At 43.5% G+C, this 25,922-nt stretch overlaps 1 protein-coding gene and 1 pseudogene across 2 annotated transcripts; both read left to right on the top strand.

The window, feature by feature from the left end:
- The first annotated feature begins 448 nt into the window (after positions 1 to 448).
- Positions 449 to 23,898, top strand: KCNMB3 (potassium calcium-activated channel subfamily M regulatory beta subunit 3). The gene is given in 7 exon segments (XM_033211759.1): positions 449 to 510; positions 15,362 to 15,513; positions 15,516 to 15,552; positions 21,903 to 22,101; positions 23,330 to 23,390; positions 23,447 to 23,541; positions 23,543 to 23,898. Coding segments are annotated over 7 exon segments (891 nt in total). The 3' UTR covers positions 23,828 to 23,898.
- LOC117083762 lies at positions 4,278 to 15,493 on the top strand (annotated as a pseudogene). Its single transcript, XR_004437206.1, has 2 exons — positions 4,278 to 6,806; positions 15,362 to 15,493. The product of XR_004437206.1 is annotated as a leucine-rich repeat flightless-interacting protein 1-like (transcript).
- Positions 23,899 to 25,922: the final 2,024 nt, after the last annotated feature.

Here is a 25,922-nt window from a genome sequence, read left to right as displayed (position 1 = left end):
CTTGAACTGAGTGTGTCCCTCACCAATTATAGAGTGTCCCTTGGGCCTCAGAACTTTCCACAAGCGTTGAGGTCTCTATGGCGATGCTCCCGGCTGCCGAAGCGGAAACACAGGTGATAAGGTGGCGGCAAGCACAGGGTAAAGAGAGAGAAGGAGCTTTGGCTGCAGCAAACCACGCAGGTCCTTCTTGATCGTCTAGAACTGACGGCTCCGCCTTGCCAGGAGTCTGCAGAACCACGCGGCTGGCCTCCCCGGATTTACCCCCTCTCCAGGAAGGCGCGGCAGGCGGCAGCGCCAGAGGCTCGGGGCTTCTGTGGCTGCAGCCGCGCTGGGGGCTGGGGGCTCCCGCTGGGACTCGGCTTCCGTGGATGCCTAAGCTTAACCTTTCCTGCGCCCGAAGGGGCATGACTCAGGTGAAAGGAGGTCATTTTCTCAGGCCCCTGGCCTCATGCAGCCCTTCAGCATCCCCGTGCAAATCACACTCCAGGGCAGCCGGAGGCGCCAGGGGAGGTAAGTCACCTCCAGAAGCTCGGCAGGTAGTGGGAATCGGGCTGAACAAGCAATTGGAAGAAGAGGGGACATCTCGAGCTTGGGGAGTGAGTGTTTCCTTGTTCTCTGAGGATGCCCACTTGCCATGCCTCCCAGGGTACCCAGGAGGCTTCCCCAGCAGCACTCACATCACGGGGCTGCAGCCTTTCCTGTTGGCTCTGTCCTTCAAGTGGCCAGTTCTTGAAGACTGGAGATCTTTGAAACTCACCTGTGGCTCCCCAGCACTAGATCATAGCCTAGCCCATAGTTGGTGCTCAATAATTGTATCTTGGTTGAATGAGGAATGAAGAAATTACACCAGCATTTGGTCACATTGGTGAAGCCTTGGAGTCACAGCCCTTGGATTCAAACCCAGCTCACCACTTAATCAGCCATGTGATTGGGCAAGTCAGTTAACTTCTGTTTGTCTCATCTCCTTATCTGTGAAATGCAGATAGTAAGAGCCCCTGCGTGCCTCAGCACAGTATACCACATCCTCTCTAAGCTATACTGTTACACCACGTATATGCTCTACACCTCTCTAAACTCTAGTCTTTTAGCTATTGTTATTACCCGCCCTACTCTTCTCCTTAAATGGGAAAGTGAGAGATTATCTTCAGGACCCGTTTTCTCCCCAGTGAAATGCAAAGCAGAGGAGCTGAAAGCCTCTAGTGAGCTACACCCCTTTTGCCTGCCTCAGGGTTGGGGCATGGGACAGTCAAAGTGGGAACCAAAATGGAGAGAAGAGTGATGCCTGAGGGTGTTGGACAAATGGGATATTAAAATCTTTTGGGCCGAGCACGGTGGCTCACACTTGTAATCCCAGCACTTTGGGAGGCCGAGGTGAGTGGATCACCTGAGGTCAGGAGTTTGAGACCAGCCTGGCCAACATGGTGAAACCCCATCTCTACTAAAAATACAAAAATTAACTGGGCATGGTGGTGGCGCGCCTGTAATCCCAGCTACTCAGGAGGCTGAGGCTGGAGAATTGCTTGAACCCGGGAGGCAGAGGTTGCAGTGAGCAGAGATTGTGCCATTGCACTCCAGCCTGGGTGACAAGAGCCAAACTCTGTCTCAAACAAACAAACAAAAATTTTTTGGGAGGGGTACATTTCACAGCCAGGTTCACTCACTGTCTGGAAATATGCATGATTTATTATTGGCTCTAGTGGAGTTGGGAGCTGAGAATTGGAAAACATTAAAGATGGTAATGGTCATTATGTTACTCACTTCCATTATCATTTAACTGCACTCAGGGGTATTTGAGAGACTGCATGAGGAGAGTGAGATACAGGAGTTTGGATAGGATGGGGGTTCAGGGAGGAAGGACCAGACAGACTACAGAGGAAAGAAAGGCGTTCTTCTCTGCTAGACCTGAATCAATTCTTTTGTGAACAGACAATTAAAATGAATCACCGTATGGCAAAAGATCAAATGACAAACATGCAAACAAATAAGTTTTAGCGTCCCATTCGTCACACAATTAACTAGATATAAAGGCAGTTGTGTTGTCATCAAAGCAACCTAGTATATCCCATTTTCATTTCTGAAATGCACAACTGAATTATTGCTATTTCCTCTTGCTGAACTTGATGAACTATGTTGACTTAACCTTATTTGCTGTTTCAGAATAAGTTGTTAAATAATGTTGTAATTAAAAAATAGACAAGTAAAAATAATTACCAAGGGTCTCCTCTGTAACCAAAACAAATTACAGGGAAATACTAATATAATGTACTTCATGTTTAGAAATTCATTTCACATACATCAGTGAAATGAATGTTAGATGAATTACGAAGTTTTGATGAGCCACAGCATCTTTCTAAGGAATACTTCTTGCACAAGTTTCAGTGCTGGAGGGAGAGGCTGCTGGCTTCTGTGGGGATCACACCCAGGTGAGTGTGTTCAGGCTGTTTGTAATTGAGTTTGCCTCAGGCTAAGCCAGAAGCTGCCTGTAGCTATGTGTCATACTTGGGCTGGGTGGGAAAGTCAGTCCTATCTGCAGTGAAGAGAACAGAAAGTGGTAGATATTGCCTTGATTATGAATAAAACAGCTCCAGGTAATACACTGGTTAGAAGTGGACATGTATTACTGGCAGAAAAAGGAATCAATATGCTTTTTATCCATCTTCCGACTAGAAAGCAAACTAAATCATACTTAAGTGCTTTGAGGTCCTTGAATGAAAGATGCTTGTAACTACAACAAAGTTAATTACAAGGCTGTTTATGGTCTGAGAAAACTGGAAACAACCTAGTAATATTCAATAATAAGGAAAGGGTTAAGGAAATATGGCATATCTAATTAATGGAACATTATGTAGCCAATAGGATTACAAAGAATTGTTAATGACATGTGAAAGTGCTTATTATGTTAAGTGAAAAAGATAAGATTAACAAAAAAAATCTCAAATCATATCTAATGTGATCTCATTCTGTTTAAAACAATATAGGCGGGGTGCGGTGGATTATGCCTATAATCCCAGCACTTTGGGAGGCCGTGGCAGGTGGATCACTTGAGGTCAAGATTTCGAGACAAGCCTGGCCAACATGGTGAAACCCCATTTCTACTAAAAATAAAATAATTAGCTGGGCGTGGTAGCAGGCACCTGTAATCCCAGCTACCCGGGAGGCTGAGGCAGGAGCATTGCTTGAACCCGGGAAGCAGAGGTTGTAGTGAGCTGAGATCCCGCCACTGCACTCCAGCGTAGATGACAGAGTGAGACTCCATCTCAAAAAAACCCAGAAAACAACAACAAAAAAACCCCAGAAAACAAAAACCTAATATAGAGCAGGAGGGGATTAACCCAGCAACCAAGTGCACAATACTTCCTTTAAGTGTTAGAACTGTGGGTGAGTTTTTGTTCTCTTCTCTATGTTTTTTGGATTTTTCAAGTTTCATACAATAAGCATATAAAAATATATTACTTTCATGAATCATTTGATATTTGTTGAGGAATTCTTTGTGGCTAAGTTTGTAGTCAGGTCTCATAAATGTTCCATACACGCTTGAGAATAGTATATATTCTATAGGAGTCAGTGTTCTATATTTATCATTTAGATAAAACTTGTTAATTGATTTACTTAAATCTATTACCTTACTGATTTGTTCAGGTCGAGCTATCTAAATTACTGAGGGAGTTTATAAAAGTATCTCATAATCTGATAGTGGATTTTGTCTATTTCTTCTTGTAGTTTGATCAGTGAAACAATGCTATTAAGGTACATACAAATTAGTATTGTTATATCTTCCGTGTGAATTGAACCTTTAACCAGTGTTAAAACCCTGATATTTAAATTTCTAGTAGTAAAGCTTTTAATTCTCAACATTCATGTTTGTTTTCTGTTACATTTTGCCCATAAATTTCACCCTTTATGTATCTGTGTTTTAGATATATCTTTTGTAAAAACATACATATAGTCCTCCATTTACAGTGGGATTACATCCTGAAAAATCCATCATAAGTTGAAAATACTGGAAGTTGAAAACTTAAGAGTATTATGTATTTACCCTCATGATTGTGTGGCAGACTGGGAACTGTGGCTGGCTGCCACTGCCCAGTATCTCAAGAGAGTAGGGTACTGCATATCGCTAGTCCAGGAAATAATGCAAATTCAAAATTTGAGGTACAGTTTCTACTGAATGCCTGTTGCTTTCACACCACAGTAAAGTAAAAAAATTGCAAGTGGGGGGCGGGTCAGGGCGGGCGGAGGCGCCCGAGTTCGGCTTCCCCGGAGCCCTTCCACCCCTGGCCGGCTCAGGCCGCGGCCACCTGCGCCCCGCCCCTGTTGGCAGACTCCGAGCCCGAGCCCAGTCCCGCGAGCCGCTCCCCGGCCGGCTGGCCCCTGGCCCCGGAAGCGCGAGCGTCCACTTCGCGGCAAGTGGCTCCGTCTCCGCGGACAGAATTCGCGCCCCCAGGCCCGGCCGGCGAGGGGCTCCCGGCGAGGTCCCCGAGAGTTTCCCGCTGGGTGGAGCTGGCCGAGCCCAGCAGGATGACCAGCCCCGCAGCCGCGCAGAGCCAGGAGATCGACTCTTTGAGACCGGAAGCGCAGAGGCTGGCGGAGGCTCGGCTGGCCGCAAAACTGGCGGCCCGCGCGGAGGCTCGTGAGATTCGCATGAAGGAGCTGGAGCGGCAGCAGAAGGAGGTAGAAGAGGGACCGGAAAAAGATTTTACTGAGAAGGGGTCTGGTAACATGCCAGGCCTGTCTGCAGCCACGCTGGCCTCTCTGGTTGGGAGTTCCTCTCGGAGAGGCAGCTGGAGACACCTCCATCTCCATGGACACTAAGGCCTCCATCAGGGAAATAAAGAACTCTCTAGCAGAAGTTGAAGAGAAATATAAGAAGGCTATGGTTTCCAGTGCTCAGCTAGACAATGAAAAGACAAACTTCATGTACCAGGTTGATGCCTTGAAAGATAGGTTGCTGGAGCTTGAAGAACAGCTGACTGAATCTAGGCAGCAGTACAAAGAGAAAAAGAATTTGAAAGGTAAAAACATGCCCACAGTATACTGCAATTTCAGTTTGCTGAAGTCAAGGAGGCCCTGAAGCAAAGAGAGGAAATGCTGGAGAAACATGGAATAATCCTAAATTCAGAAATAGCTACCAATGGAGAGACTTCCGACACTCTCAGTAATGTTGGATACCAAGGTCCTACCAAGATGACGAAAGAAGGGTTAAATGCCCTCAAGTCGACAGGGGATGGGACCCTAGGAAGAGCCAGTGAAGTGGAGGTGAAAAATGAAATCATGGCGAATGTGGGGAAAAGAGAAATCTTGCACAATACTGAGAAAGAATAACACACAGAGGACATAGTGAAGGACTGTGTGGACATAGAGGTATTCCCTGCTGGTGAGAATACTGAGGACCAGAAATCCTCTGAAGACACTGCCCCATTCCTAGGAACCTTAGCAGGAGCTACCTATGAGGAACAGGTTCAAAGCCAAATTCTTGAGAGGGCTTCTCTCCCTGAAAACACAGCACAGGTTGAGTCAAATGAGGTCATGGGTGCACCAGATGATGGGACCAGAACTCCCCTTGAGCCATCGAACTGTTGGAGTGACTTAGATGGTGGGAGCCACATAGAGAATGTGGGAAAGTCAACTGTGACTCACGTTGGAGAGCAGGCAGGCACAGTGGCCTTGTGCCCTTTAAAGCATAGTGATGACACAGTTTATCATGATGACAAATGTACGGTAGAGGTCCCCCAGAGTTAGAGACAAGCACAGGGCATAGTTTAGATAAAGAATTCACCAACCAGGAAGCAGCTGAGCCCAAGGAGTTTCCAGTGCATAGTACAGAAGTAGGTAGGGATCACAACGAAGAAGAGGGTGAAGAAACAGGATTAAGGGATGAGAAACCAATCAAGACACAAGTTCCTGGTTCTCCAGCAGGAACTGAGAGCAATGGTCAGGAAGCGACAGGTCCAAGTACAGTAGACACTCAAAGTAAACCCTTAGATACGAAAGAGTCCGACGAAGAAAAGACTGACCAAAAGGGAGATGCATTGGACTCATCGCAGAAGACAAAGAACAAGAGAAAGAAAAACAAGAAGAAAAAATCCCCAGTACCCGTAAAAATCCTTAAAGAACACAGATTTAACTGAAATTAAGGAAGAAGAGCAGGTAAAGTCTACTGACAAAGTCAGCAGTGGAAGCCCAAAATGAGGTGACTGAAAATCCAAAATAGAAAATTGCAGCAGAAAGCAGTGAAAATGTTGATTGTCCGGAGAATCCTAAAATTAAGTTGGACAGAAAACTTGACCAAGAAGGCGATGATGTAAAAGCAGCAGCTGAGGAGGTACTAGCTGATGGAGACACATTAGATTTTGAGACACAGTTCAATCATCAGGCCCGAGGGCTGGTGGTGAAGAATCAGATGAAAGTGTTGCAAAAGATAATGCCAAAATAGATGGTGCCACTCAAAGCAGTCCTGTAGAACCGGAGAGTGAAGACACAGATCGCTGGACCCTGCCCAAAAATGAAAGTCCCTCACAGGACATTAGTGATGCCTGTGAAGCAGAAAGTACAGAGAGGTGTGGGAAGTCAGAACATCCAAGTCAGACCATCAGGAAAGCTTTAGACAGCAATAGCCTAGAAAACGATGACTTGGCACCCGGAGGAGAGCCGGGGGACTTCAATCCAGAAAGCAGAGAAGATACTAGAGGAGGGAATGAGAAGGGCAAAGGCAAGGAAGACTGTACCATCTCCTAAGCTGAGGCAGGCGGCAGGCGTGGTGCACAGGAAGTCTGAGCGTGAGGGGCTCTTTTCTCTCCACTGCCAATGTAAGTAGAATGTTCTAAATTCACAGAGGTGCACTGTATGCCAATTACCAGGTGATCTACTTCTTTAAGTTATAGACTGTTACTTGTAGATTTCCATGTAATCATTGAGGTTATCACCCAGATTAGAAAGACATATTTGTTATCAGTGTGCGTTCTAATTGAGAGCATTCCAGTAGTATCAAACAATAATGTCTCCTGTTTATAGTCCACGTAATAAAAATAGAAGCACTTACCATTTGCCTTAGGCTGATAGGAACGTGGATATTCTTGACCAAATATATCAGCATCTAAGTGAAATGACCAAACAGCATTCTTAGATTTCTGTATTATGAATATAATTGACATTTAAATTAATGCCTTTTTCACATATGTCTACTTTCATATTTGATTTTAAAATGTACATTATAACTTGTAAGGTATTTTATTTAAAGGAGATAAACAGCCAAATAGCAAATAGGTCACTGAATAAGATTTGCACCTTAGAACAATAATCATTTTAAGGATAACAAGTAAACGTCTGAAAGCACGAGGGACTTTATTTGCCTTCACCTCATATAAGTCTTTGATCTTGAACCAATGCTTTTGGATCTCATTGTTGATGATACCTGAATTTACTTTGTAGGAGATTTTAACTTCATGCTGATGATGTATTGAATTCATTTTATACGAAGATTTTTTCTGGAAATGATATATGTCAAATTACATTTCCTACTGCAGTATTTGAGCAGGGACAGTCATTTTTTAATGTTTTTGGCTGGGCATGGTGGCTCACACCTGTAATGTCAGCACGTTGGGAGGCCGAGGTGGGTGGATCACCTGAGGTCAGGAGTTTGAGGCCAGCCTGGCCAACATGGTGAAACCCTGTCTCTACTAAAAATACAAAAAATTGGCTGGGCGTGGTGGTGGGCACCTGTAATCCCAGCCACTCCAGAGGCTGAGGCAGGCTTGAACCCACGAGGCGGAGATTGCAGTCAGCTGAGACCAAGCCATTGTACTCCAGCCTGGACAACAAGAGCGAAACTCTAAAAAAAAAAACCACACACACACAAAACAATGTTCTCACGCCTGTAACCCTAGCACATTGGGAAGCCAACGTGGGAGGATCGCTTGAGGCCAGGAGTTCAAGGCTGCAGTGAGCTATGATTGCACCACCGTACTGTAGCCTGGGAGACAGAGGGAGACCCTGTCTCTAAAAAAAACAAAAAAGATTTTGAACCTTAAAATTATTTCTCTTTGTTTGAATTTCTAATCATCATTCACAAGAGCAGTAAAAAAAGGTTACTTGTTCTTGTGTAAACTACTAATTAGACTATAGTAGGATATTTTAAAGAGCTGAATCACTTTTGGTATTTTGGTATAAATATTTTCATTTATTATTTCCCAGTATATTCTTTTTGGAAAATTCTTGTTTTGATCTGGCTGAAGAAAATACCTGTTTTCTATATAAAGAAACATTTAAAAAATAATTGTAAAGTTAGATATAATTGGAAAATATAAAATCACAAAGGAATGTACCTTATGAATGTTGTTGACATTTTACGAAATTATGTGGATTCATATTACTGTTACAAGATAGAATTGAATGCAAAAAGACCAAAACCTCAATAAAATTTAGGAAAACATGTTATGTAATCGAAATAAAAACATTTTATAATTGTAAAAAAAAAACTTGCAAGTGGAACCATCTTAAGTTGGGGGACCATCTATATGTATTTAAATCTAGTCTGACAATCTTTATATTTGAAAAAAAATTTTTTGGAGACAGGGTCTCACCTGTCACCGAGGCTGGAGTGCAGTGGCACAATCATAGTGTGTCCGGAATTGGTGGGTTCTCGGTCTCGCTGACTTCAAGAATGAAGCCGCAGACCCTCGTGGTGAGTGTTACAGTTCTTAAAGATGGTGTGTCCGGATTTTGTTCCTTCTGATGTTCGGACATGTTCAAGAGTTTCTTCCTTCTCGTGGGTTCATGGTCTTGCTGGCTTCAGGAGTGAAGCTGCAGACCTTTGCAGTGAGTGTTACAGCTCTTAAGGCGGTGCGTCTGGAGTTGTTCATCCCTCCCGGTGGGTTCGTGGTCTTGCTGGCCTCAGGAGTGAAGCTGCAGACTTTTGCGGTGTTACTGCTAATAAAGGCAGTGCGGACCCAAAGAGTGAGCAGCAGCAACATTTATTGCAAAGAGCAAAAGGACAAATCTTCCATGGCATGGAAGGGGACTCCGGCAAGTTGCCACTGCTGGGTTGGGCAGCCTGCTTTTATTCCTTTATCTGACCCCACCCACATCCTGCTGATTGGTCCATTTTACAGAAAGCTGATTGGTTGATTTTGACAGAGTGCTGATTGGTGCGTTTACAATCCCTGAGCTAGACACAGAGTGCTGATTGGTGCATTTACAATCCTTTAGCTAGACATAAAAGTTCTCCAAGTCCCCAACAGATTAGCTAGACACAGAGCACTGATTGGTGCATTTACAAACCTTGAGCTAGATACGGAGTGCTGATTGGTGTGTTTACAAACCTTGAGCTAGACACAGATTGCTGATTGGTGCATTTACAATCCTTTAGCTAGACACAAAAGTTCTCCAAGTCCCCACTAGATTAGCTAGACACAGACCACTGACTGGTGTGTTTATAAATCTTGAGCTAGACACAGAGTGCTGATTGGTGCATATACAATCCTCCTGCTAGACATAAAAGTTCTTCAAGTAACCACCAAGGTGACTTTGCCTAGTGGATCCCGTGCCAGGACTGTGGGCAGAGTCACCCGCTAGTCCTGCCCCACATGACTGCACTCTTCAGCCCTTAGGAAGTGGATGGGATGGGGCACCACAGAGCAGGGGGTGGCGCCATCAGAGAGGCTCGGTAGCACTGGAACCCACTGCCTGGGGGTTCAGGCATGGCGAGCTGCAGGTCCCGATCCCTGCCCCACGGGGAGGTGGTTGAGGCCCGGTGAGAATTGGAGCGCAGCAGGCAGGCAGTGCTGGGGGACCCAGCGCCCCCTCCGCAGCTGCTGGCCCCGGTCCTAACCCCTCACTGCCTGTGGCCAGTGGCCCTGGTCAGCTGCAACCAGTGTGGGGCCTGTTGAGCCCGCACCAACCTGGAACTTGTGCCAACCTGGAACTCGTGCTGGCCCAGGAACACTCGGCAGCCCCAGTTCCCGCCCACGCCTCTCCCTCCGCACCTCTGCACAAGCAGAGGGAGCTGGCTCCAGCCTCTGCCAGCCCAGAGAGGGGCTCCCACAGTGCAGCGGGTGGGCTGAAGGGTTCCTCATGCGTGGGCAGAGTGAACGTCGTGGCCTGAGGAGGCGCTGAGAGTGAGGGCTGCTAGCACATTGTCACCTCTCAACAGCTTACTGCAGCCTCAAACACCTGGGCTCAAGCAATCCTCCTGGCTCAGCCTCCTGAATAGCTAGGACTATAAGTGTGCTGCTACAACTGGATGGTGTTTTAATTTTTATTGTGTAGAGACAGGGTCTCGCTATGTTGCCCAGGCTGGTCTCAAACTCCTGAGTTCAAGTGATCCTCTGTTCAAGTGATCCTCCCACCTTGGTTTCCCAAAGTGTTGGAACTATAGGCATGAGCCAGCACAGCCAGCCCTAATCTCTAACTTTTAATTGGATCATTTACTCCATTTAGTTTTATAGTAATTACTGATATACTGATGCAATAACATTATTCTATCTTGTTATTTTGTGCTATTTGTCCTGACTTTTTCATGAGTTTTTCCCTCTTCTTTATTGCCTTCTTTTGGATTGATTTCTTCCCCTTCCCTTCTTTGTCTCTCTACTGGTTTGGAATTTCTGGAGTGTCACCTAAAAGAGTAGAGAAAGGTGATACTTCTATTTAGCATGCATATTTGAACTTTTCAACATGAAATTAATGTCTTTATCTTCCCCCATGGAAAAATTACCACTGTTACTCCCTCTAAATTATATCCTCTTGTCATGTATTTATCTTTTCTTTTAACCCCACAAGACATAATAGTAATAAGATAATTATAATTGTTATTACTTTATAGAATTAATATCTTTTTTTTTCCCTTTGAAATGAAGTCTTACTCTGTTGCCCAGGCTGGAGTGCAGTGGCACGATCTCAGCTCACTGCAACATCCACCTCTGGGGTTCAAGTGATTCTCCCACTTTAGCCTCCCGAGTAGCTGGGATTACAGGTGCCCGCCACTACACCTGGCTAATTTTTGTGTTTTTAGTAGAGACAGACCTTTGCCATGTTGGCCAGGCTCATCTCAAACCCCTGACCTCAGGTGATCCACCTGCCTTAGCCTCTGAAAGTGCTGGGATTATAGGCGTGAGCCACCATGCCTGGCTGTTGTGTGTTTTATGATTTTTAAATGAGTGGATATACTCCTTGGACATTTATATACTTTTTTTTTTTTGAGACAGAGTCTCGCTCTTTTGCTAGGCTGGAGTGCAGTGGCGCGATCTTGGCTCAATGCAACCTCCGACTCCTTGTTTAAGCGATTCTCCTGCCGCAGCAGCTAGAATTACAGGCACATGCCACCACACCCAGCTGATTTTTTGTATTTTTAGTAGAGATGGGGTTTCTTACCATGTGGGCCAGGATGGTCTCAATCTCTTGACCTCATGATTTGCCCACCTCGGCCTCCAAAAGTGCTGGGATTACAGGCATGAGCCATTGCACCTGGCCTATAGAATTCTTTTAAGGCCTAAGTTAAAGGTGTGTGCCTACAGAGAACATATGTATTCAAATTTGCCAATTTGCAGAGGGCACTACGTACTTAAACAACATTACACGAAATTCTTAGTTTGAGATTGTTGTATTACCCAGGTAGTACGAATTCAGGCTGTAAACTCCCTTAAGGATCACCTTGAGGATTATCTAAAATTTCAGGGGAGATTGTAGTTTTCCTCCTTTAGTCAGTGTTAAGGTTTGAGAAAGGCATTTTCCTTGCCATTTCCTATGGAGTGGTGCAGTGGGAGTTAAGGGGGAGGGGCTATTTCCAGTTCAACCTGACACTGACTTTTAAGTCCTTTGGGGTCCCAGCTCTAGTTGGATGGTATACTGAACTGCATACCTCGGATAGACCCTGGACATTGTCTCCTGTCCCCGTGACCCTAAAAACGGTGAAACAAAAGCTCAAGTTCACCAAGTTCCGCAGATGCCCTCAAGTTAAAACTTTACGTCTGTCCACCTTCCTCTCTGGGTTCCTACTTTCACATAGTTTTGTCTTTTGAATATTTCCAATTCTTTTTAAGCTTTGGCCAGAAGTTTTAGTTGTCTGTAGTTACAGTGGGTGTCTAGTGTACCATACCGCTGAAACAGAAGCCTGTTACTTTTACAATAATAAAAACATGTCTATGTGGGTTTTTAAAAAAATTTTTAATTTATTTATTTACTTTTTTTTTGAGATGGAGTCTCACTCTGTCACCCAGGCTGGATGGAATGCAGTGGCACGATCTTGGCTTACTGCAACCTCAGCCTCCTGGGTTCAAGCGATTTTCCTGCCTCAGCCTCCCAAGTAGCTGGGATTACAGGCACATGCCACCATGCCTGGCTAAATTTTGTATTTTTGGTAGAGACAGGGTTTCACCATTTGGTCAGGCTGGTCTCAAACTCCTGAGCTCAGGTGATCTACCCACCTTGGCCTTCCAAAGTGCTGGGATTACAAGCGTGAGCCACTGCGGCCGGCCAAACATATCTATGTTTTAATTTTTTATGATTATTTTATATTATCCCTTCCACACACATGAAATAACTTCTTTCCAAGTGACTTATGAGGTTGTCAACTTTTCCTAAAGCCTTGGAACAAAGTGGGCAGAAAAATTATAAATAAAAAGTCTTGTCTAGGATACTACAGGTCTGTCTTATTCCTAAATTAGAATCAGGTTATGCCAGTTTTTTATAACATACCATTTATAATTGGGTATGTTAAAGAATGTATTAGAAATCCCATAGCAACCTCATTATAAGCCTCTTTACCCATGGATTCCAAGGATATCTTACAATAAATCTCTGGGATACCTTATGCTACAGAGAAACTAAAGTCCAGCTTTAGAGCACAAGGAAAAATGCAGGATATTGGGTCCTGGAAACTACAAAAACCATCAAACTCTGCTTTAGGGCTAAAACTTTCTTTAATCAATCTGTCATATTTATTGATAAACTAGAAAATGTGGTCGGGTGCAGTGGCTCACGCCTATAATCCCAACAGTTTGGGAGGCCGAGATGGGTGGATCACGAGGTCAGGAGATTGAGATCATCCTGGCTAACAGTGAAAACCCGTCTCTACTAAAAATACAAAAATTAGCTCCGCTTGGTGGCACGTGCCTGCAATCCCAGCTGCTTGGGAGGCCAAGGCAGGAGAATCGCTTGCACCTGGGAGACGGAGGTTGCAGTGAGCCGAGATCAGGCCACTGCACTCCAGCCTGGATGACAGAGCGAGACTCCATCTCAAAAAAAAAAAAAAAAAAAAATACAGGTTCAAATTTCATTAAATTTTTTTTCCATGCCCCTTCTCTGCTGGTAGGATGATAGAGGATGAGTAAAATATCAAAGACAACTAAAATTTCCTAAACTAGATCCTCGGCTCCTAAAGAAGTATTAACCATGGAGTGCCGCCATCTTCTGAGGTTGGTGCTTCCCTGTATAGGCTCTTGGAACATTCTGGACTGTCTGACATTCCTCTTACTCGCTTTAGAACCGAAAGATGTTGCTGGGGGAAAAGGGAGCTAGGGAGAGGGAAGGGGAAAGATGTGGGATAGGCATAAACTGTGCTTTTGGGAAAAAAAAAAACCCAGTAATTTCCTTGATGGGGTTTGTGCTTGGCTTTAAAATGTAGAAAGCTTTTAGGAAGCTTAACGGAGCCTGTGCTTCTACCATTAGTGCTGCATTTGTTTGGCGCTTAAGATTTCATTAACCGGCCGGGCGCGGTGGCTCAAGCCTGTAATCCCAGCACTTTGGGAGGCCGAGACGGGCGGATCACGAGGTCAGGAGATCGAGACCATCCTGGCTAATACGGTGAAACCCTGTCTCTACTTAAAAATACAAAAAAAACTAGCCGGGCGACGAGGCGGGCGCCTGTAGTCCCAGCTACTCGGGAGGCTGAGGCAGGAGAATGGCGTAAACCCGGGAGGCGGAGCTTGCAGTGAGCTGAGATCCAGCCACTGCACTCCAGCCTGGGTGGCAGAGCAAGACTCCGTCTCAAAAAAAAAAAAAAAAAAAAAAAAAAAAAATTTCATTAACCTTCTTAAAATAGAGATACTTCTGGAACTCAAGTAGCTACTGAGCAGTGAATGGCAAATCAGCGACACTATAGGAAGTGGAGGGATTGTGGCAAACTAGAGAACACACCTTCCACAGGGCAGCCGCTGCTCGGCTGGGCCTGCTGTTCATCTGCAGGGACGTGCATCTTGAGATTATTTCCAAAGTCAGGACTCAGCATTTTTATGAGAAATATCATTATTTTTAAGGTCTTAACAAGTTATCCCACATTAAAAAATAATAATAAGCCGTGCCGGGCGCTGTGGCTCCCGCCTGTAATCCCAACACTTTGGGAGGCTGAGGTGGGTGGATCATGAGGTCAGGCATTCGAGGCCATTATGGCCAACGTGATGAAACCCTGTCTCTACTTAAAACACAACAATTAGCTGTGCGTGGTGGCGGGAGCCTGTAATCCCAGCTACTTGGGAGGCCGAGGAGGAGGATTGCTTGAACCTGGGAGGTGGAGGAGGTTGCTGTGAGCAGAGATCATGCCCAGCCTGGGCAACAGTGCGAGGCTCCATCTCAAACACACACACACACACAAAACGACAGAGAAGGCCAAACAAAGCACATCTGTGGACCGGATGCCGCCATGCCCACCGGTTTGCGACCTTTGTGTTGGGCTCTTCTGTTCACCAGACACCCTGCCCTGCGAGAATGTATCTCATCCTCTGCTGGAACAGGTTTGCAGGCACAGTGAAGAGAGGGAGAGAAGAAATGCAGGGACACTTATGCAGAACCGTGAGTGGCCAGAGAGGAGAAGGAGGGTGAGTGGAGCAAAGAAGCCATGACAACTTCATAATTCTGAGTGGACTGGGCAGTGGCCAGAAATCCTGGTGGTGGATATGCTGCCTTTCCAACAGGTGAATGTGAAAGAACAAGTCAAGCCCTGTTCAGGATGCTATTAATTCCAAATGTGAACTTTTTGAGTCATTCTTTCCATGTGGAATTCAAAGGAGAATGTAAAAAAAATTTCAGGAGGAAAGTGCAATATCCCTGAAAGGTAACAAAGTTCATAACGCTTATTTACATACAACATTCTCTAGTCATTGATTAAATAGATCTCTACAGACTTGCATGAGGCAACATTCCTTAGTCTTATTTGCCACAATATATTTTAAAATACTTGATTACACATCACTTTAGCTTATTTAGATGAACTTGTCACCAAGCTCTGAACTGGGATTTCATTGTGTTGCATTCATCCTGCTCATGAGACACAGGCGGGTAGCAAACGAGATTATCCCTCCATTCCCCATGGATTGGAAATGTTGCCACTTGTTTATGAGCCCACTGCAGTATCTCCTTCTCCCTTTTCCCAAAGGACAGCCTTTCCTGCCTCAGGAAAGAAGAGAGAGACAGACTGCAGTGATAGAGACCCACTAGATGTGCATAAGAGGCTGTCGTCCAGTGCCGGAGAGGACTGAGCCATGCTGCTGGGGTTTGCCATGATGGGCTTCTCAGTCCTAATGTTCTTCTGCTTGGAACAACCATTCTAAAGCCTTTTATGCTCAGGTAAGAAACAGAGGAAGGAAATCTAGAGTTTCCAATTCAGATAAGATCCAGGCACAATGGTAAAGGAGGAGAAGCTGGCTTTGGTTTCTCAATCTGTGACTCTCTGACATGGTCTAGAAAAAGAAAAATGCAATTCATCTTCCTCTCTCAGTGCTGGGGGCAGCTGGGTGTGGTGGAAGAGGTGGTGAGAAGGTCAAAGATACTCCCCTGCACTGCCTCCTCCCATCTGATAATCTATATATACCTCCAAACATGTAATCCACAAATTATAGTTTATTCATTTAGGTCATAAATCCTCCCTTTAAAATGTTGGTATTCCAGGAGAGAGTTAAACCTTGTATGCAAGCAAAATAAAAGATTTTTGAGTCCGATTTTTTTTTTTTTTTGAGACGGAGTCTCGCTCTGTCGCCCAGGCTGGAGTGCAGTGGCCGGATCTCAGCTCACTGCAAGCTCCGCCTCCTGGGTTCATGCCATTCTCCTGCCTCAGCCTCCCAAGTAGTTGGGACTACAGGTGCCCACCACCTCGCCCGGCTAGTTTTTTGTATTTTTTAGTAGAGACGGGGTTTCACCATGTTAGCCAGGATGGTCTCGATCTCCTGACCTTGTGATCCGCCCGTCTCGGCCTCCCAAAGTGCTGAGATTACAGGCTTGAGCCACCGCGCCTGGCCGAGTCTCATTTTTTGAGTTTGACAGTGTCTACCTGGCACATAGTAGTTGCTCAATACATATTCGTTTCCTTCCTTTTCTTTTAATTAGGTTCTTTATTCAGTGCGTGGAGTGATACAATTGACCCTTGAACAACATGGGTTTGAACTTCGAGAATTCACTTATAAATGAATTTTCTTCTGTGCGTGCCACCCCGAGACAGTAAGACCAATCCCTCCTCTTTCTCCTCCTCCTCAGCCTACTCAACATGAAGGGGACAAGGAGAGAAACTTTATGATGATCCACTTCCATTTAGTGAATAGTAAACATGTTTTCTCTTCCTTATGGTTTTTTTTCTTCAACTTTTATTTTAAGTTCTGGGGAACATGTGCAGAGTGTGCAGGTTTGTTATAAAGGTAAACGTGTGCCATGGTGGTTTGCAGCACATATCAACCCATCACCTGGGTATTAAGCCCAGCATGCGTTAGCTATTCTTCCTGATGCTCTCCCTTCCCCTGCCCACTGAGAGGCCCCAGTGTGTGTAGCTCCCCGCTATGTGTTCATGTGTTCTTATTCAGTTCCCACTAAGTGAGAACATTCAGTGTTCGGTTCTCTGTTTCTGCATTAGTTTGATGAGGATAACGGCTTCCAGCTTCATTTCATACATGTCCCCGCAAATGACATGATTTTGTTCTTCCTTATGATTTTCTTTTCTTTTCTTTTTTCTGAGACAGAGTCTTGCTCTGTTGCCAGGCTGGAGTGCAGCGGCATGATCTTGGCTCACTGCAACCTCCACCTCCTGAGTTCAAGCAATTCTCCTGCCTCAGCCTCTTGAGTAGCTAGGACTTCAGGCACCTGCCACCACACCCACTAATTTTTGTATTTTTAGTAGAGGTGGGGTTTCACCATGTTGGCCAGGCTGGTCTCAAACTCCTGACTTTGTGATCTGCCTGCCTCAGCCTCCCAAAGTGCCGGGATTACAGGCGTGAGCCAGCATGCCTGGCCATGATTTTCTTAATAACATTTTCTTTTCTCTAGCTTATTTATTTATTGTTTTTTTTTTTTTTTGTTGAGACGGAGTTTCGCTCTGTCGCCCAGGCTGGAGTGCAGTGGCCGGATCTCAGCTCACTGCAAGCTCCGCCTCCCGGGTTTACGCCATTCTCCTGCCTCAGCCTCCCGAGTAGCTGGGACTACAGGCGCCCGCCACCTCGCCCGGCTAGTTTTCTGTATTTTTTTTAGTAGAGACGGGGTTTCACCGTGTTAGCCAGGGTGGTCTTGATCTCCTGACCTCGTGATCCGCCGGTCTCGGCCTCCCAAAGTGCTGGGATTACAGGCTTGAGCCACCGCGCCCGGCCTATTTATTGTTTTTTAGAGAAGGGGTCTTGCTCTGTCACGCTGGAGTGCAGTGGTATGATCATAGCTCATTGCAGTCTTGAACTCCTGGGCTCAAGCAATCTTCCCATCTCAGCTTCCTGAGTCAGTGGGATTACAGGTATGAGCTGCTGTGCCTGGCTATTCTAGCTTATTTTATTGTAAGAATTCAGTATATAACACATATAAACACAAAATATGTCTTAATCAACTATTTATTGGTAAAGCTTCCAGTCAACAGTAGGCTATTAGTAGTTAAGGGTTTTTTTTTGTTTGTTTTTTGTTTTTTTTTTTTTGATGCACGGTCTCACTCTGTCACCCAGGCTGAAGTACAGTGGCACAATCATGGCTCACTGCAGCCTAGACCTCCTGGGCTCAGGCGATCCTCCTGCCTCAGCCTCCCAAGTAGCTGGGACCACAGATGTGTGCCACTACACTTGGCTAGTTTTTAAAGTATTTGTAGAGATGGGGTCCCCCTATGTTGCCCAGGCTGGTTGTGACCTCCTAGGCTCAAGTCATCCTTCCACCTTGGCCTCCCAAAGTGCTGGAATTATAGGCATGAGCCACCATGCCTGACCAGTAGTTAAGTTTTTGAGGAGTCAAAAGTTACATGGAGATTTTCGACTGCAGGGTTGGGGGTATGGTGTTGGCATCCCTAAACTCTGAATTGTTCAAGGGTCAACTTTAGTTGCTACTTATTAAGTATATGCTGTATGCTCAATACATACTATATTTTGTCCTACTTAAACCTACAGCAGCCCATGATGGAAGTGCTGAGGCTCAGAAAGGCCAAGTAACTTGCCCGAGTTCACATAGCCAGTAAATAATATGCCTGTCATTCTGACGTAAGACTTGCTTCTTAATACCTAAATGAAGTTTGCTGAAATGAGGGGAATAGGGGTTCTGATTAGGGAAGGGGAGGAGCTATTTAATTTTGTAGGATGGCCCATACAACATATGGTACTTTGGGGCCAGGTCAGTTCAGGGTAAAAGGAAGGCAAGGGGTGCTTTTTGGACAGTGCTTTATTTTTGAACAGCCCCCCCTTTTGTTTTTGACAGCCAAAGAGCAACAGAAGGCCCAGGGGGAGCAGAAGAGGAAGGCCTAGGAGTTCAGTGAGGGAAAGGGGTCATAAAAAGGAAGAGAGTGGCCTACTTCTGTTATTTATGATTCATCTCCTGCCATTCCTAGGTTACCATTGTTAGGGGAAAGATGTAGAGGTCACCATTTACTACAGCATACAGTGCCATTATTGGAAGAATCCAGAAGAACCTTCTCTCTGGTATTAGCACCAGGAGAAGCTGTGCTGCTCCTGATCAACCAGCTTACTGTCATTTAATGGACACCAGGAATCTTGTATCTGGTTGTATTTCCTTCATTGCTTTGGCTGCTAGGAAGCCCAGAGGCAAATTTGTAGCTCAGTTCTCATAACTACAAGGGATCTTATGGTCTGCAGGTTACATATTTGTACCTCACTTTTTTTTAAACTTTTTTTTTTTCTGAGATGGGATCTCACTATGTTGTCCAGCCTAGTCTCAAACTCCTAGGCTCAAGCGATTCTCCTGTCTTGGCTGTACCTCACTTCTGACTTCATTCTGTCTTTTTTTCCTCTTTTTCATTTACTCCTTTTCCCCTCATCCTTTATATATATATATATCTGCATTACATGTCTATACAATGTGATTGAATGTTTGAATGTATGGGAATGTTGAGTAAATGTGCATGTCTGTGCACAGGCAGATCAGATTATTTTTAAAAATGTGACATATTTAGGAGATGGCTTGAGGGTACCTTCTGCAAGCTGGTACCAAACTGTTGCTCATAATTAAGTTTCACTTTTCTAAGCATTCATGGAAATTATTTGGTTAAATTAAGTGAGTGCCTAAGAGTGGTGAGTTCTAATCTCTCTCAACTTACATCTTGTGCCATCTCAGAGAGTAGTTTTGCTCCATAAAGGGTGGTAGTTAAAAAGGCCTGGGTAGCTCATACCTATCCCACTCCCTCAGCCTCTCATCTCTCAGTCAAATGATGAATTTTGTCACAGCTGTAGCCAAATACACACCCGATGCTATTGAAGGAACATGCTCATTTTTGAGCCCTGAATACATCCCTGGTTCCACCTGAAAGGCTCTGACTGGGGCCTTGTACATAGGACAGCATGTCCTACTCTATTTTGGAGCTTTCTAAAATCTTCAAGGAAAATTCAAATCATACTCAGTTCAGTACTTGGTCAAGATTTAGAGAGCTCAAGTTCTAACAGATAAAAAGGTAACTCTAAATTATTATTTCAAGATGCCTAGTTAAAATAAGTATATAAATTAATTTAGTGAAGAAGCAGACCAGTGCTAAGTCTATGAATCTTATTTTCCATTTTTGTATTTTCACTTGCCCAATATTTTTTCTTAGGCCACATCTAGTGATTTTTATACCCCGGACCTTGAGGTTATGTTAAACTGCACGGCGTGTCTCAAGTTTGTTGTATTAATAAGGGAGAATGATTATTTTGGTCAAAGAGATTAATGAGAGTGCATTATGAACATAGCTAAATATTGCCTTTAGAACATTCTTACTTTTTTTTTTTTTTTTGATGAGGGGAGGACAGAGTCTGGCTCTGTTGCCCAGGCTGGAGTGTAGTGGCACAATCTTGGCTCACTGCAACCTCTGCCTCCCGGGTTTAAGCAATTTTCCTGCCTCAGCCTCCCGAGTATCTGGCATTACAGGTGCCCACCACCCCACCCAGCTAATTTTTGTATTTTCAGTGAAGATGTGGTTTTACCATGTTGGCCAGGCTGGTCTCAAACTCCTGGCCTCAAGTGATCCACCCACCTCGGCCTCCCAAAGTGCTGGGATTATAGGCATGAGCCACTGTGCCTGGCCCTGCTTTTCAAACATTCTGACTTTAGAGCTTGCTAATCTGACTTATTATGTTTAAGGAAGCAGTAAGTCAACACAGGGGTCCCCCTACATGTGAGTGTGAGGGTATATGAAGAGCCGGTCCCATACATTAAATCAAAACATTTCCTCTTCCCCTTGTTTACTTTGTCTTGGACTTGTTTTCAAATTATTTCATACATATACACATGTCCTTTCTCTTCAACATCACCACAAGATCTTCATGGCAGGAATTTTGTTTGTCGTTTCTCATAGCACCTAGGATGTTTTGCATATGTAGTACATGTGAAAATTTTCAAGAAATTTTTTCCAAGTAGAATTTAATTCAGGCCAGGAGTGGTGACTCACGCCTGTAATCCCAGCACTTTGGGAGGCCAAGGTGGGAGGATCACGAGGTCAGGAATTCAAGACCAGCCTGGCCAATGTGGTGAAACCCCATCTCTACTAAAAATACAAAAAATTAGCTGGACATAATGGTGCACACCTGTAATCCCAGCTACTCGGGAGGCTGAGGCAGGAGAATCACTTGAAACCAGAAGGTGGAGGTTGCAGTGAGCCGAGATCGTGCCATTCCAGCCTGGGCAACAAGAGCGAAACTCCGTCCCCACCTCCAAGAAAAAAAAATGTAATTCAGTGCAGCACTTACTGAACATCTACTCAGTGAGAGGTATTCTGTTTCATGCTTTGAGGAACATACAGATGAATTGGACGTAGCTCCTGACCTCAAGGAACTTAACTGATAGCAAAAATATTGTAAGTATTCTATGAGAGATTCCATGTATGATTTGCACTTGCCTCTTTGGAAGTAGTGGGTATGTGGAATTGTACCTTGTTGCTAGAAATTGTGTAGGCTATGTTGACCAACAGCCCTGTAGTTGGACTCCTTCCAAAGGCACACTTTCATCAGGACAAGCCAGTGCATCTTGAGATGATGAAGCATGAGAGATGATGAGATTCCTGAGTGAGTGTGAATCTTGGTGGTTACAGTATTATGGTAATGCTAACACTGTTTACACTGTGCTTCTCCAAATACCTGCATCTTAAATACTATTGAATATAAAGATTCCTGGGCCTCAAGTCAGACCTACCAAACCAGGATCTCTGGAATGAAGTGCTGGAATCCACAGTTTAACAAATTCTTCATTCTAACAAACTCACAGTTGATTCTGAAGTTTGAAAACCATTGTTACAGGGAGAAATATGCCAGTAGGATCATCAGAAGTGAGGTGGAACTTGGCACTTCGTGGCTCTTTACCCCAACTCTTTGTCTTCTGTGCTCCCTGATTATTAGGTGCCTGCTGTAAGGATCCTGTGCCACCTCAAAATACACAAATGCCTTGTACACAGATGCCTTGGGCATTGTGTACATAAGCTCATAACCACACTGAAATGTAGAACGAAATTTTCTAGTAAGTGAAGAACATTTATTTTTTTCAAATTGAAGTGCTCAGAGAGAAGAATCGACCTGCACTGCCATCCACACAGATATCATGGATGACTGGCTGGGCTGTGCCTTCACCTGTGGTGTGCACTGCCGTGGTCAGGGAAAGTACCCGTGTCTTCAGGTGTTGGTGAACCTCACCCATTCAGGTCAGAAAGCTCTCCTACATTATAATGAAGAGGCTGTCCAGATAAATCCCAAGGTATTGTAAAGTTTAAAGAGTTCTTATGACAGCAACCCTTCCCTGCCAGACTGTCCCTAGCAGGGTACATAAATAACCCAGGGCTGTCTTTAGGGATAGATCTGTTTTTTTTTTTTTTTTTTTTGAGTAAATATTTTTACAGTGATCAAATCAGGATAAATGAAGCTTTCTTCTTGGTGGAGAAATGGGGTATATAGAAAGGAGATAAATTATTCCAATTTCACAATTTGGTGTCTGGAATTTATAGGCTAAGCCAATGAGTAGTCATTTGTGGGGAGTGTTTCTTTTGAAGATTCCACTCCCCATCATATCAAAATGCTACAATGTACTCACAGTCTCCCTTGAATCAAGCAAGTAATTTTTCTTATCAAATAAATGTAAAGATTATCATTTTAAATAAATTACACAGTGGGTTCATATGATTTAACAAATTATAGAAATGATCCCTGAAAGTATAGTCTTTCATATGATTTAAAATTTATATTTATACCTAACTATAAAGAGTTGAGTTGTGTTAGATTAGTTGACGTGTTACACTTTATTGTCTTTAAGCATCAATTTCAATCTGATGACTTTTGTTTTCTGTTTTGGATGCAATGATTTTTAACATTTCAAACATTTTGTAGGCCTTTAGCACAGTACCTCAAGTACCTAATGGATATGGTAATAAACCTCAAGCTTTTTTGAAAAAAGTCACCAGCTGACAGAGCTCCCTTCTCCACTGGTTCTGTCTCTCAGGAACCAAAGTCCAGGTGGGGCTCCCTCTCTGTGAGTCTAGAGCAAAAGCCTCAATGTGCTTTTCTTCAGGGTAATATTTTGCTACAGGAGATCAAGACAGAGACAACAGAGACATTACTAGGCGTTGAAAGTTCAGAGTAAGGCTCAATACATTTTTGTTCAATGGACAAATGGATTCATACTGTCCAAGAGACCAAGAACCTGCATGTGGGGAGGAGTCATATTCCTTATGAAGCTAGTCACTGACTCTCCTGCAATGTCATATAAACTAAGAATTCCCTTCCACATCCTTGCTTAATGACTGGAAATGGCCATTTCACTGTGGCCCTCCAATCAACCCTTTCCCATGAGCTATGTAATATTTTACCACCTTCTAAGATTGAAACTGCCCACTAATAACCTCAACCTGAAGCTATTTCATAATAAAAACTGTTAAGTATTTGGTATTGGTGACAGTGCCTTTATCTTTTTCCCTCCTCCATATTCCTAGTGCTTTTATACACCTAAGTGCCACCAAGATAGAAATGATTTGCTCAACATTTTTCTAAGCTGCTGCCTAGAAAATTCACTGAGTTTAGAGTTACTAGTATTTAGCCTTGGCATTTAGCTCTGGACATAAAGGAATTCTTCGATCACAAAAATGGAACCCCCTTTTCATGCTTCTACAGTCCAGACAGCCAATCTGAAGATGTCATTCTTATAAAAAAAGTATGACCAAATGGCTATCTTCCACTGTTTATTTTGGTCTTCACTGACTCTGCTAGGTGGTGCCCTGATTGTTGGCATGGTGAGATTAACACAACATCTGTCCTTACTGTGTGAAAAATATAGCACTGTAGTCAGAGATGAGGTAGGTGGAAAAGTACCGTATATAGAACAGCATCAGTTCAAACTGTGGAGTATGAGGAGGAGCAAAGGAAGGAGCAGAGAAATCTTAAGACTGTGGCCAAAGTGCTGGCCTTCAGATGTCTGTGATTTCCGCAACTGAGGACCTAATTATGCCTGTCTACAAACTAACAATGTAAAAGGTAATAATTAAAGTATCATATTTTCATGTGGGAAAAAAATTTAAAAGCCTCATTTTGTATTCTATTTATTTCTATAAATACATACAAATTCACTATCTTTTCTAATCCCAATCTCTTTCCAAATGAGCTAAGGAAGCACTTTTTTTTTCCTGTGTAGCAAAATGAGTTCAAGATATTCTTTACCTAATTTCAGCTCTAGCTAGAACCAGTCAATATGGAAATAAACAATGATGGTATCTAACCTACTGAACACTGAACCATCAGCCTAACTATGCAATATAGTCACACTAAAATATTTCTCATAAAAAAGTTCTTAACAGTTCATTCACTGTACGAAGATAAAAATCTGGTAGAAAACTTAAGAAAACATGGACCTAACATATTAATTATAGTTTTTTTTCTTTTTTCTTTTTCTTTTTCTTTTTGAGATGGAGTTTTGCTCTTGTTGCCCAGGCTGGAGCGCAGTGATGTGATCTGGGCTCACTGCAACCTCTGCCTCCTGGGTTCAAGCAATTCTCCTGCTTCAGCCTCCCAAGTAGCTGGGATTACAGGCATGTGCCACCTGCCCAGCTAATTTTTGTATTTTTAGCGTAGACAGGGTTTCACCATGTTGGTCAGGCTGGTCTTGCCTGACCTCAGGTGATTTGCCCACCTCAGCCTCCCAAAGTGCTGGGATTACAGGCATGAGCCACTGCGCCCAGCCTTGGTTTGTTCTTTACCAGTCTACACAGCAGAGGAAAGCTGCTGCCTAGAAAATTCACTGAGTTTAGAGTTACTAGTATTTAGCCTTGGCATGTACCATGTAATTTTTCTTTCAGTAACATTTTTCTAGTTAATTATGCTTTTCATAAGCTCATTTCACTCTGTGCACTTTCTGGTGGGAAAAATGGGCCAGAAATATGAAGAAGCTATACTGGATTTCAACATTCATCTCAGATGATCCACATCGTATTAGGTTGGTGCAAAAGTAATTCCAGTTTTTGCCGTTACTTTTAATGGAGAAAAACTGCAATTACTTTTGCATCAACCTAATAGCAAAGTCCCACAAGTTTAGTCAACAATTGTCTGTACTTTAATTGATGAATCAACCATGGTTATTAAATGATATCATAAGGCTCTTAACAAATGCTTTCCAGATTGATTATGCTGAATCTATGAGTGGAAAAGAGAGTTTGGTCTGATTTTCCAAAGTGCCTCCAAGTATCTTTAAAATTTTATTATACTAGAAATCTTAAATTATGGACAGTAGAATGAGACATTTGAAGCTACTTTTATATGTAGCTGTAATAAAAAAACTGATTCTAAGTCAGTTTAATGCCTTTTAGCAATTTCAAGACACACATTACTAATTCAGCTGAATAGAGCAATATTGACTTGATTAGTAATGAATAATCTTGGTGTTTTCCTCTTTCTAGTGTGCAGTGGTGGAAAGAACATGTGTCTCAGATTAGGATTTATTTGACTTTGTAGGCCATAATGACAACTTTGGACAAATCGGCTAACCGGTCTAAACCTCTCTTTTCTCATCTATAAAATGGGGATAACCTGTTCTTTCACGCAGTTATTTTATGGAATAAGTAAAGTAGGGCATGTGAAACACTTTAGCATAGCTTCTAGCATCTAGTAGGGGCACTCAAAATGTTAGATAATTTATTTAAAAATCTGCTGGGTTGTAACATTCAGTGAGCCTTGGTACTTTTCATTGGACAGCTGGTATAGAGGCTAGGGATAGGGAACTGCAGTTCATTTTCCCTGCCCCCCACCCCAGTTCTCTTGGCTAACTGTGATATGCATTTAAGGCCCAGAACCTGCTGTTTAAAAGGTTGTGGTAAACAATTTTGTATACCAAAGACTTCTCTGTAATAAAATATATACATACACATGAACATTTTATATGCATGCACATTTTAAATCATTCTGCAAATTGAGATTCTATACTTTTCTAAAGGGCACATCCCTATTCCATTTCTTTGTAAATTTGACTTCTACCTAATAATATGCAATTATTGGGATTTTTTTTCCCCTAAAAATTCAAAACTGCTAATTTAAAATGTA

The sequence above is a fragment of the Trachypithecus francoisi genome, unplaced genomic scaffold, assembly GCF_009764315.1.
Source record: "Trachypithecus francoisi isolate TF-2019V2 unplaced genomic scaffold, Tfra_2.0 Lachesis_group0, whole genome shotgun sequence".
Taxonomy (NCBI): Eukaryota; Metazoa; Chordata; class Mammalia; order Primates; family Cercopithecidae; genus Trachypithecus; species Trachypithecus francoisi.
Note: the sequence above shows the minus strand (reverse complement) of the source record. Positions and strands in the feature narration are given on the sequence as shown.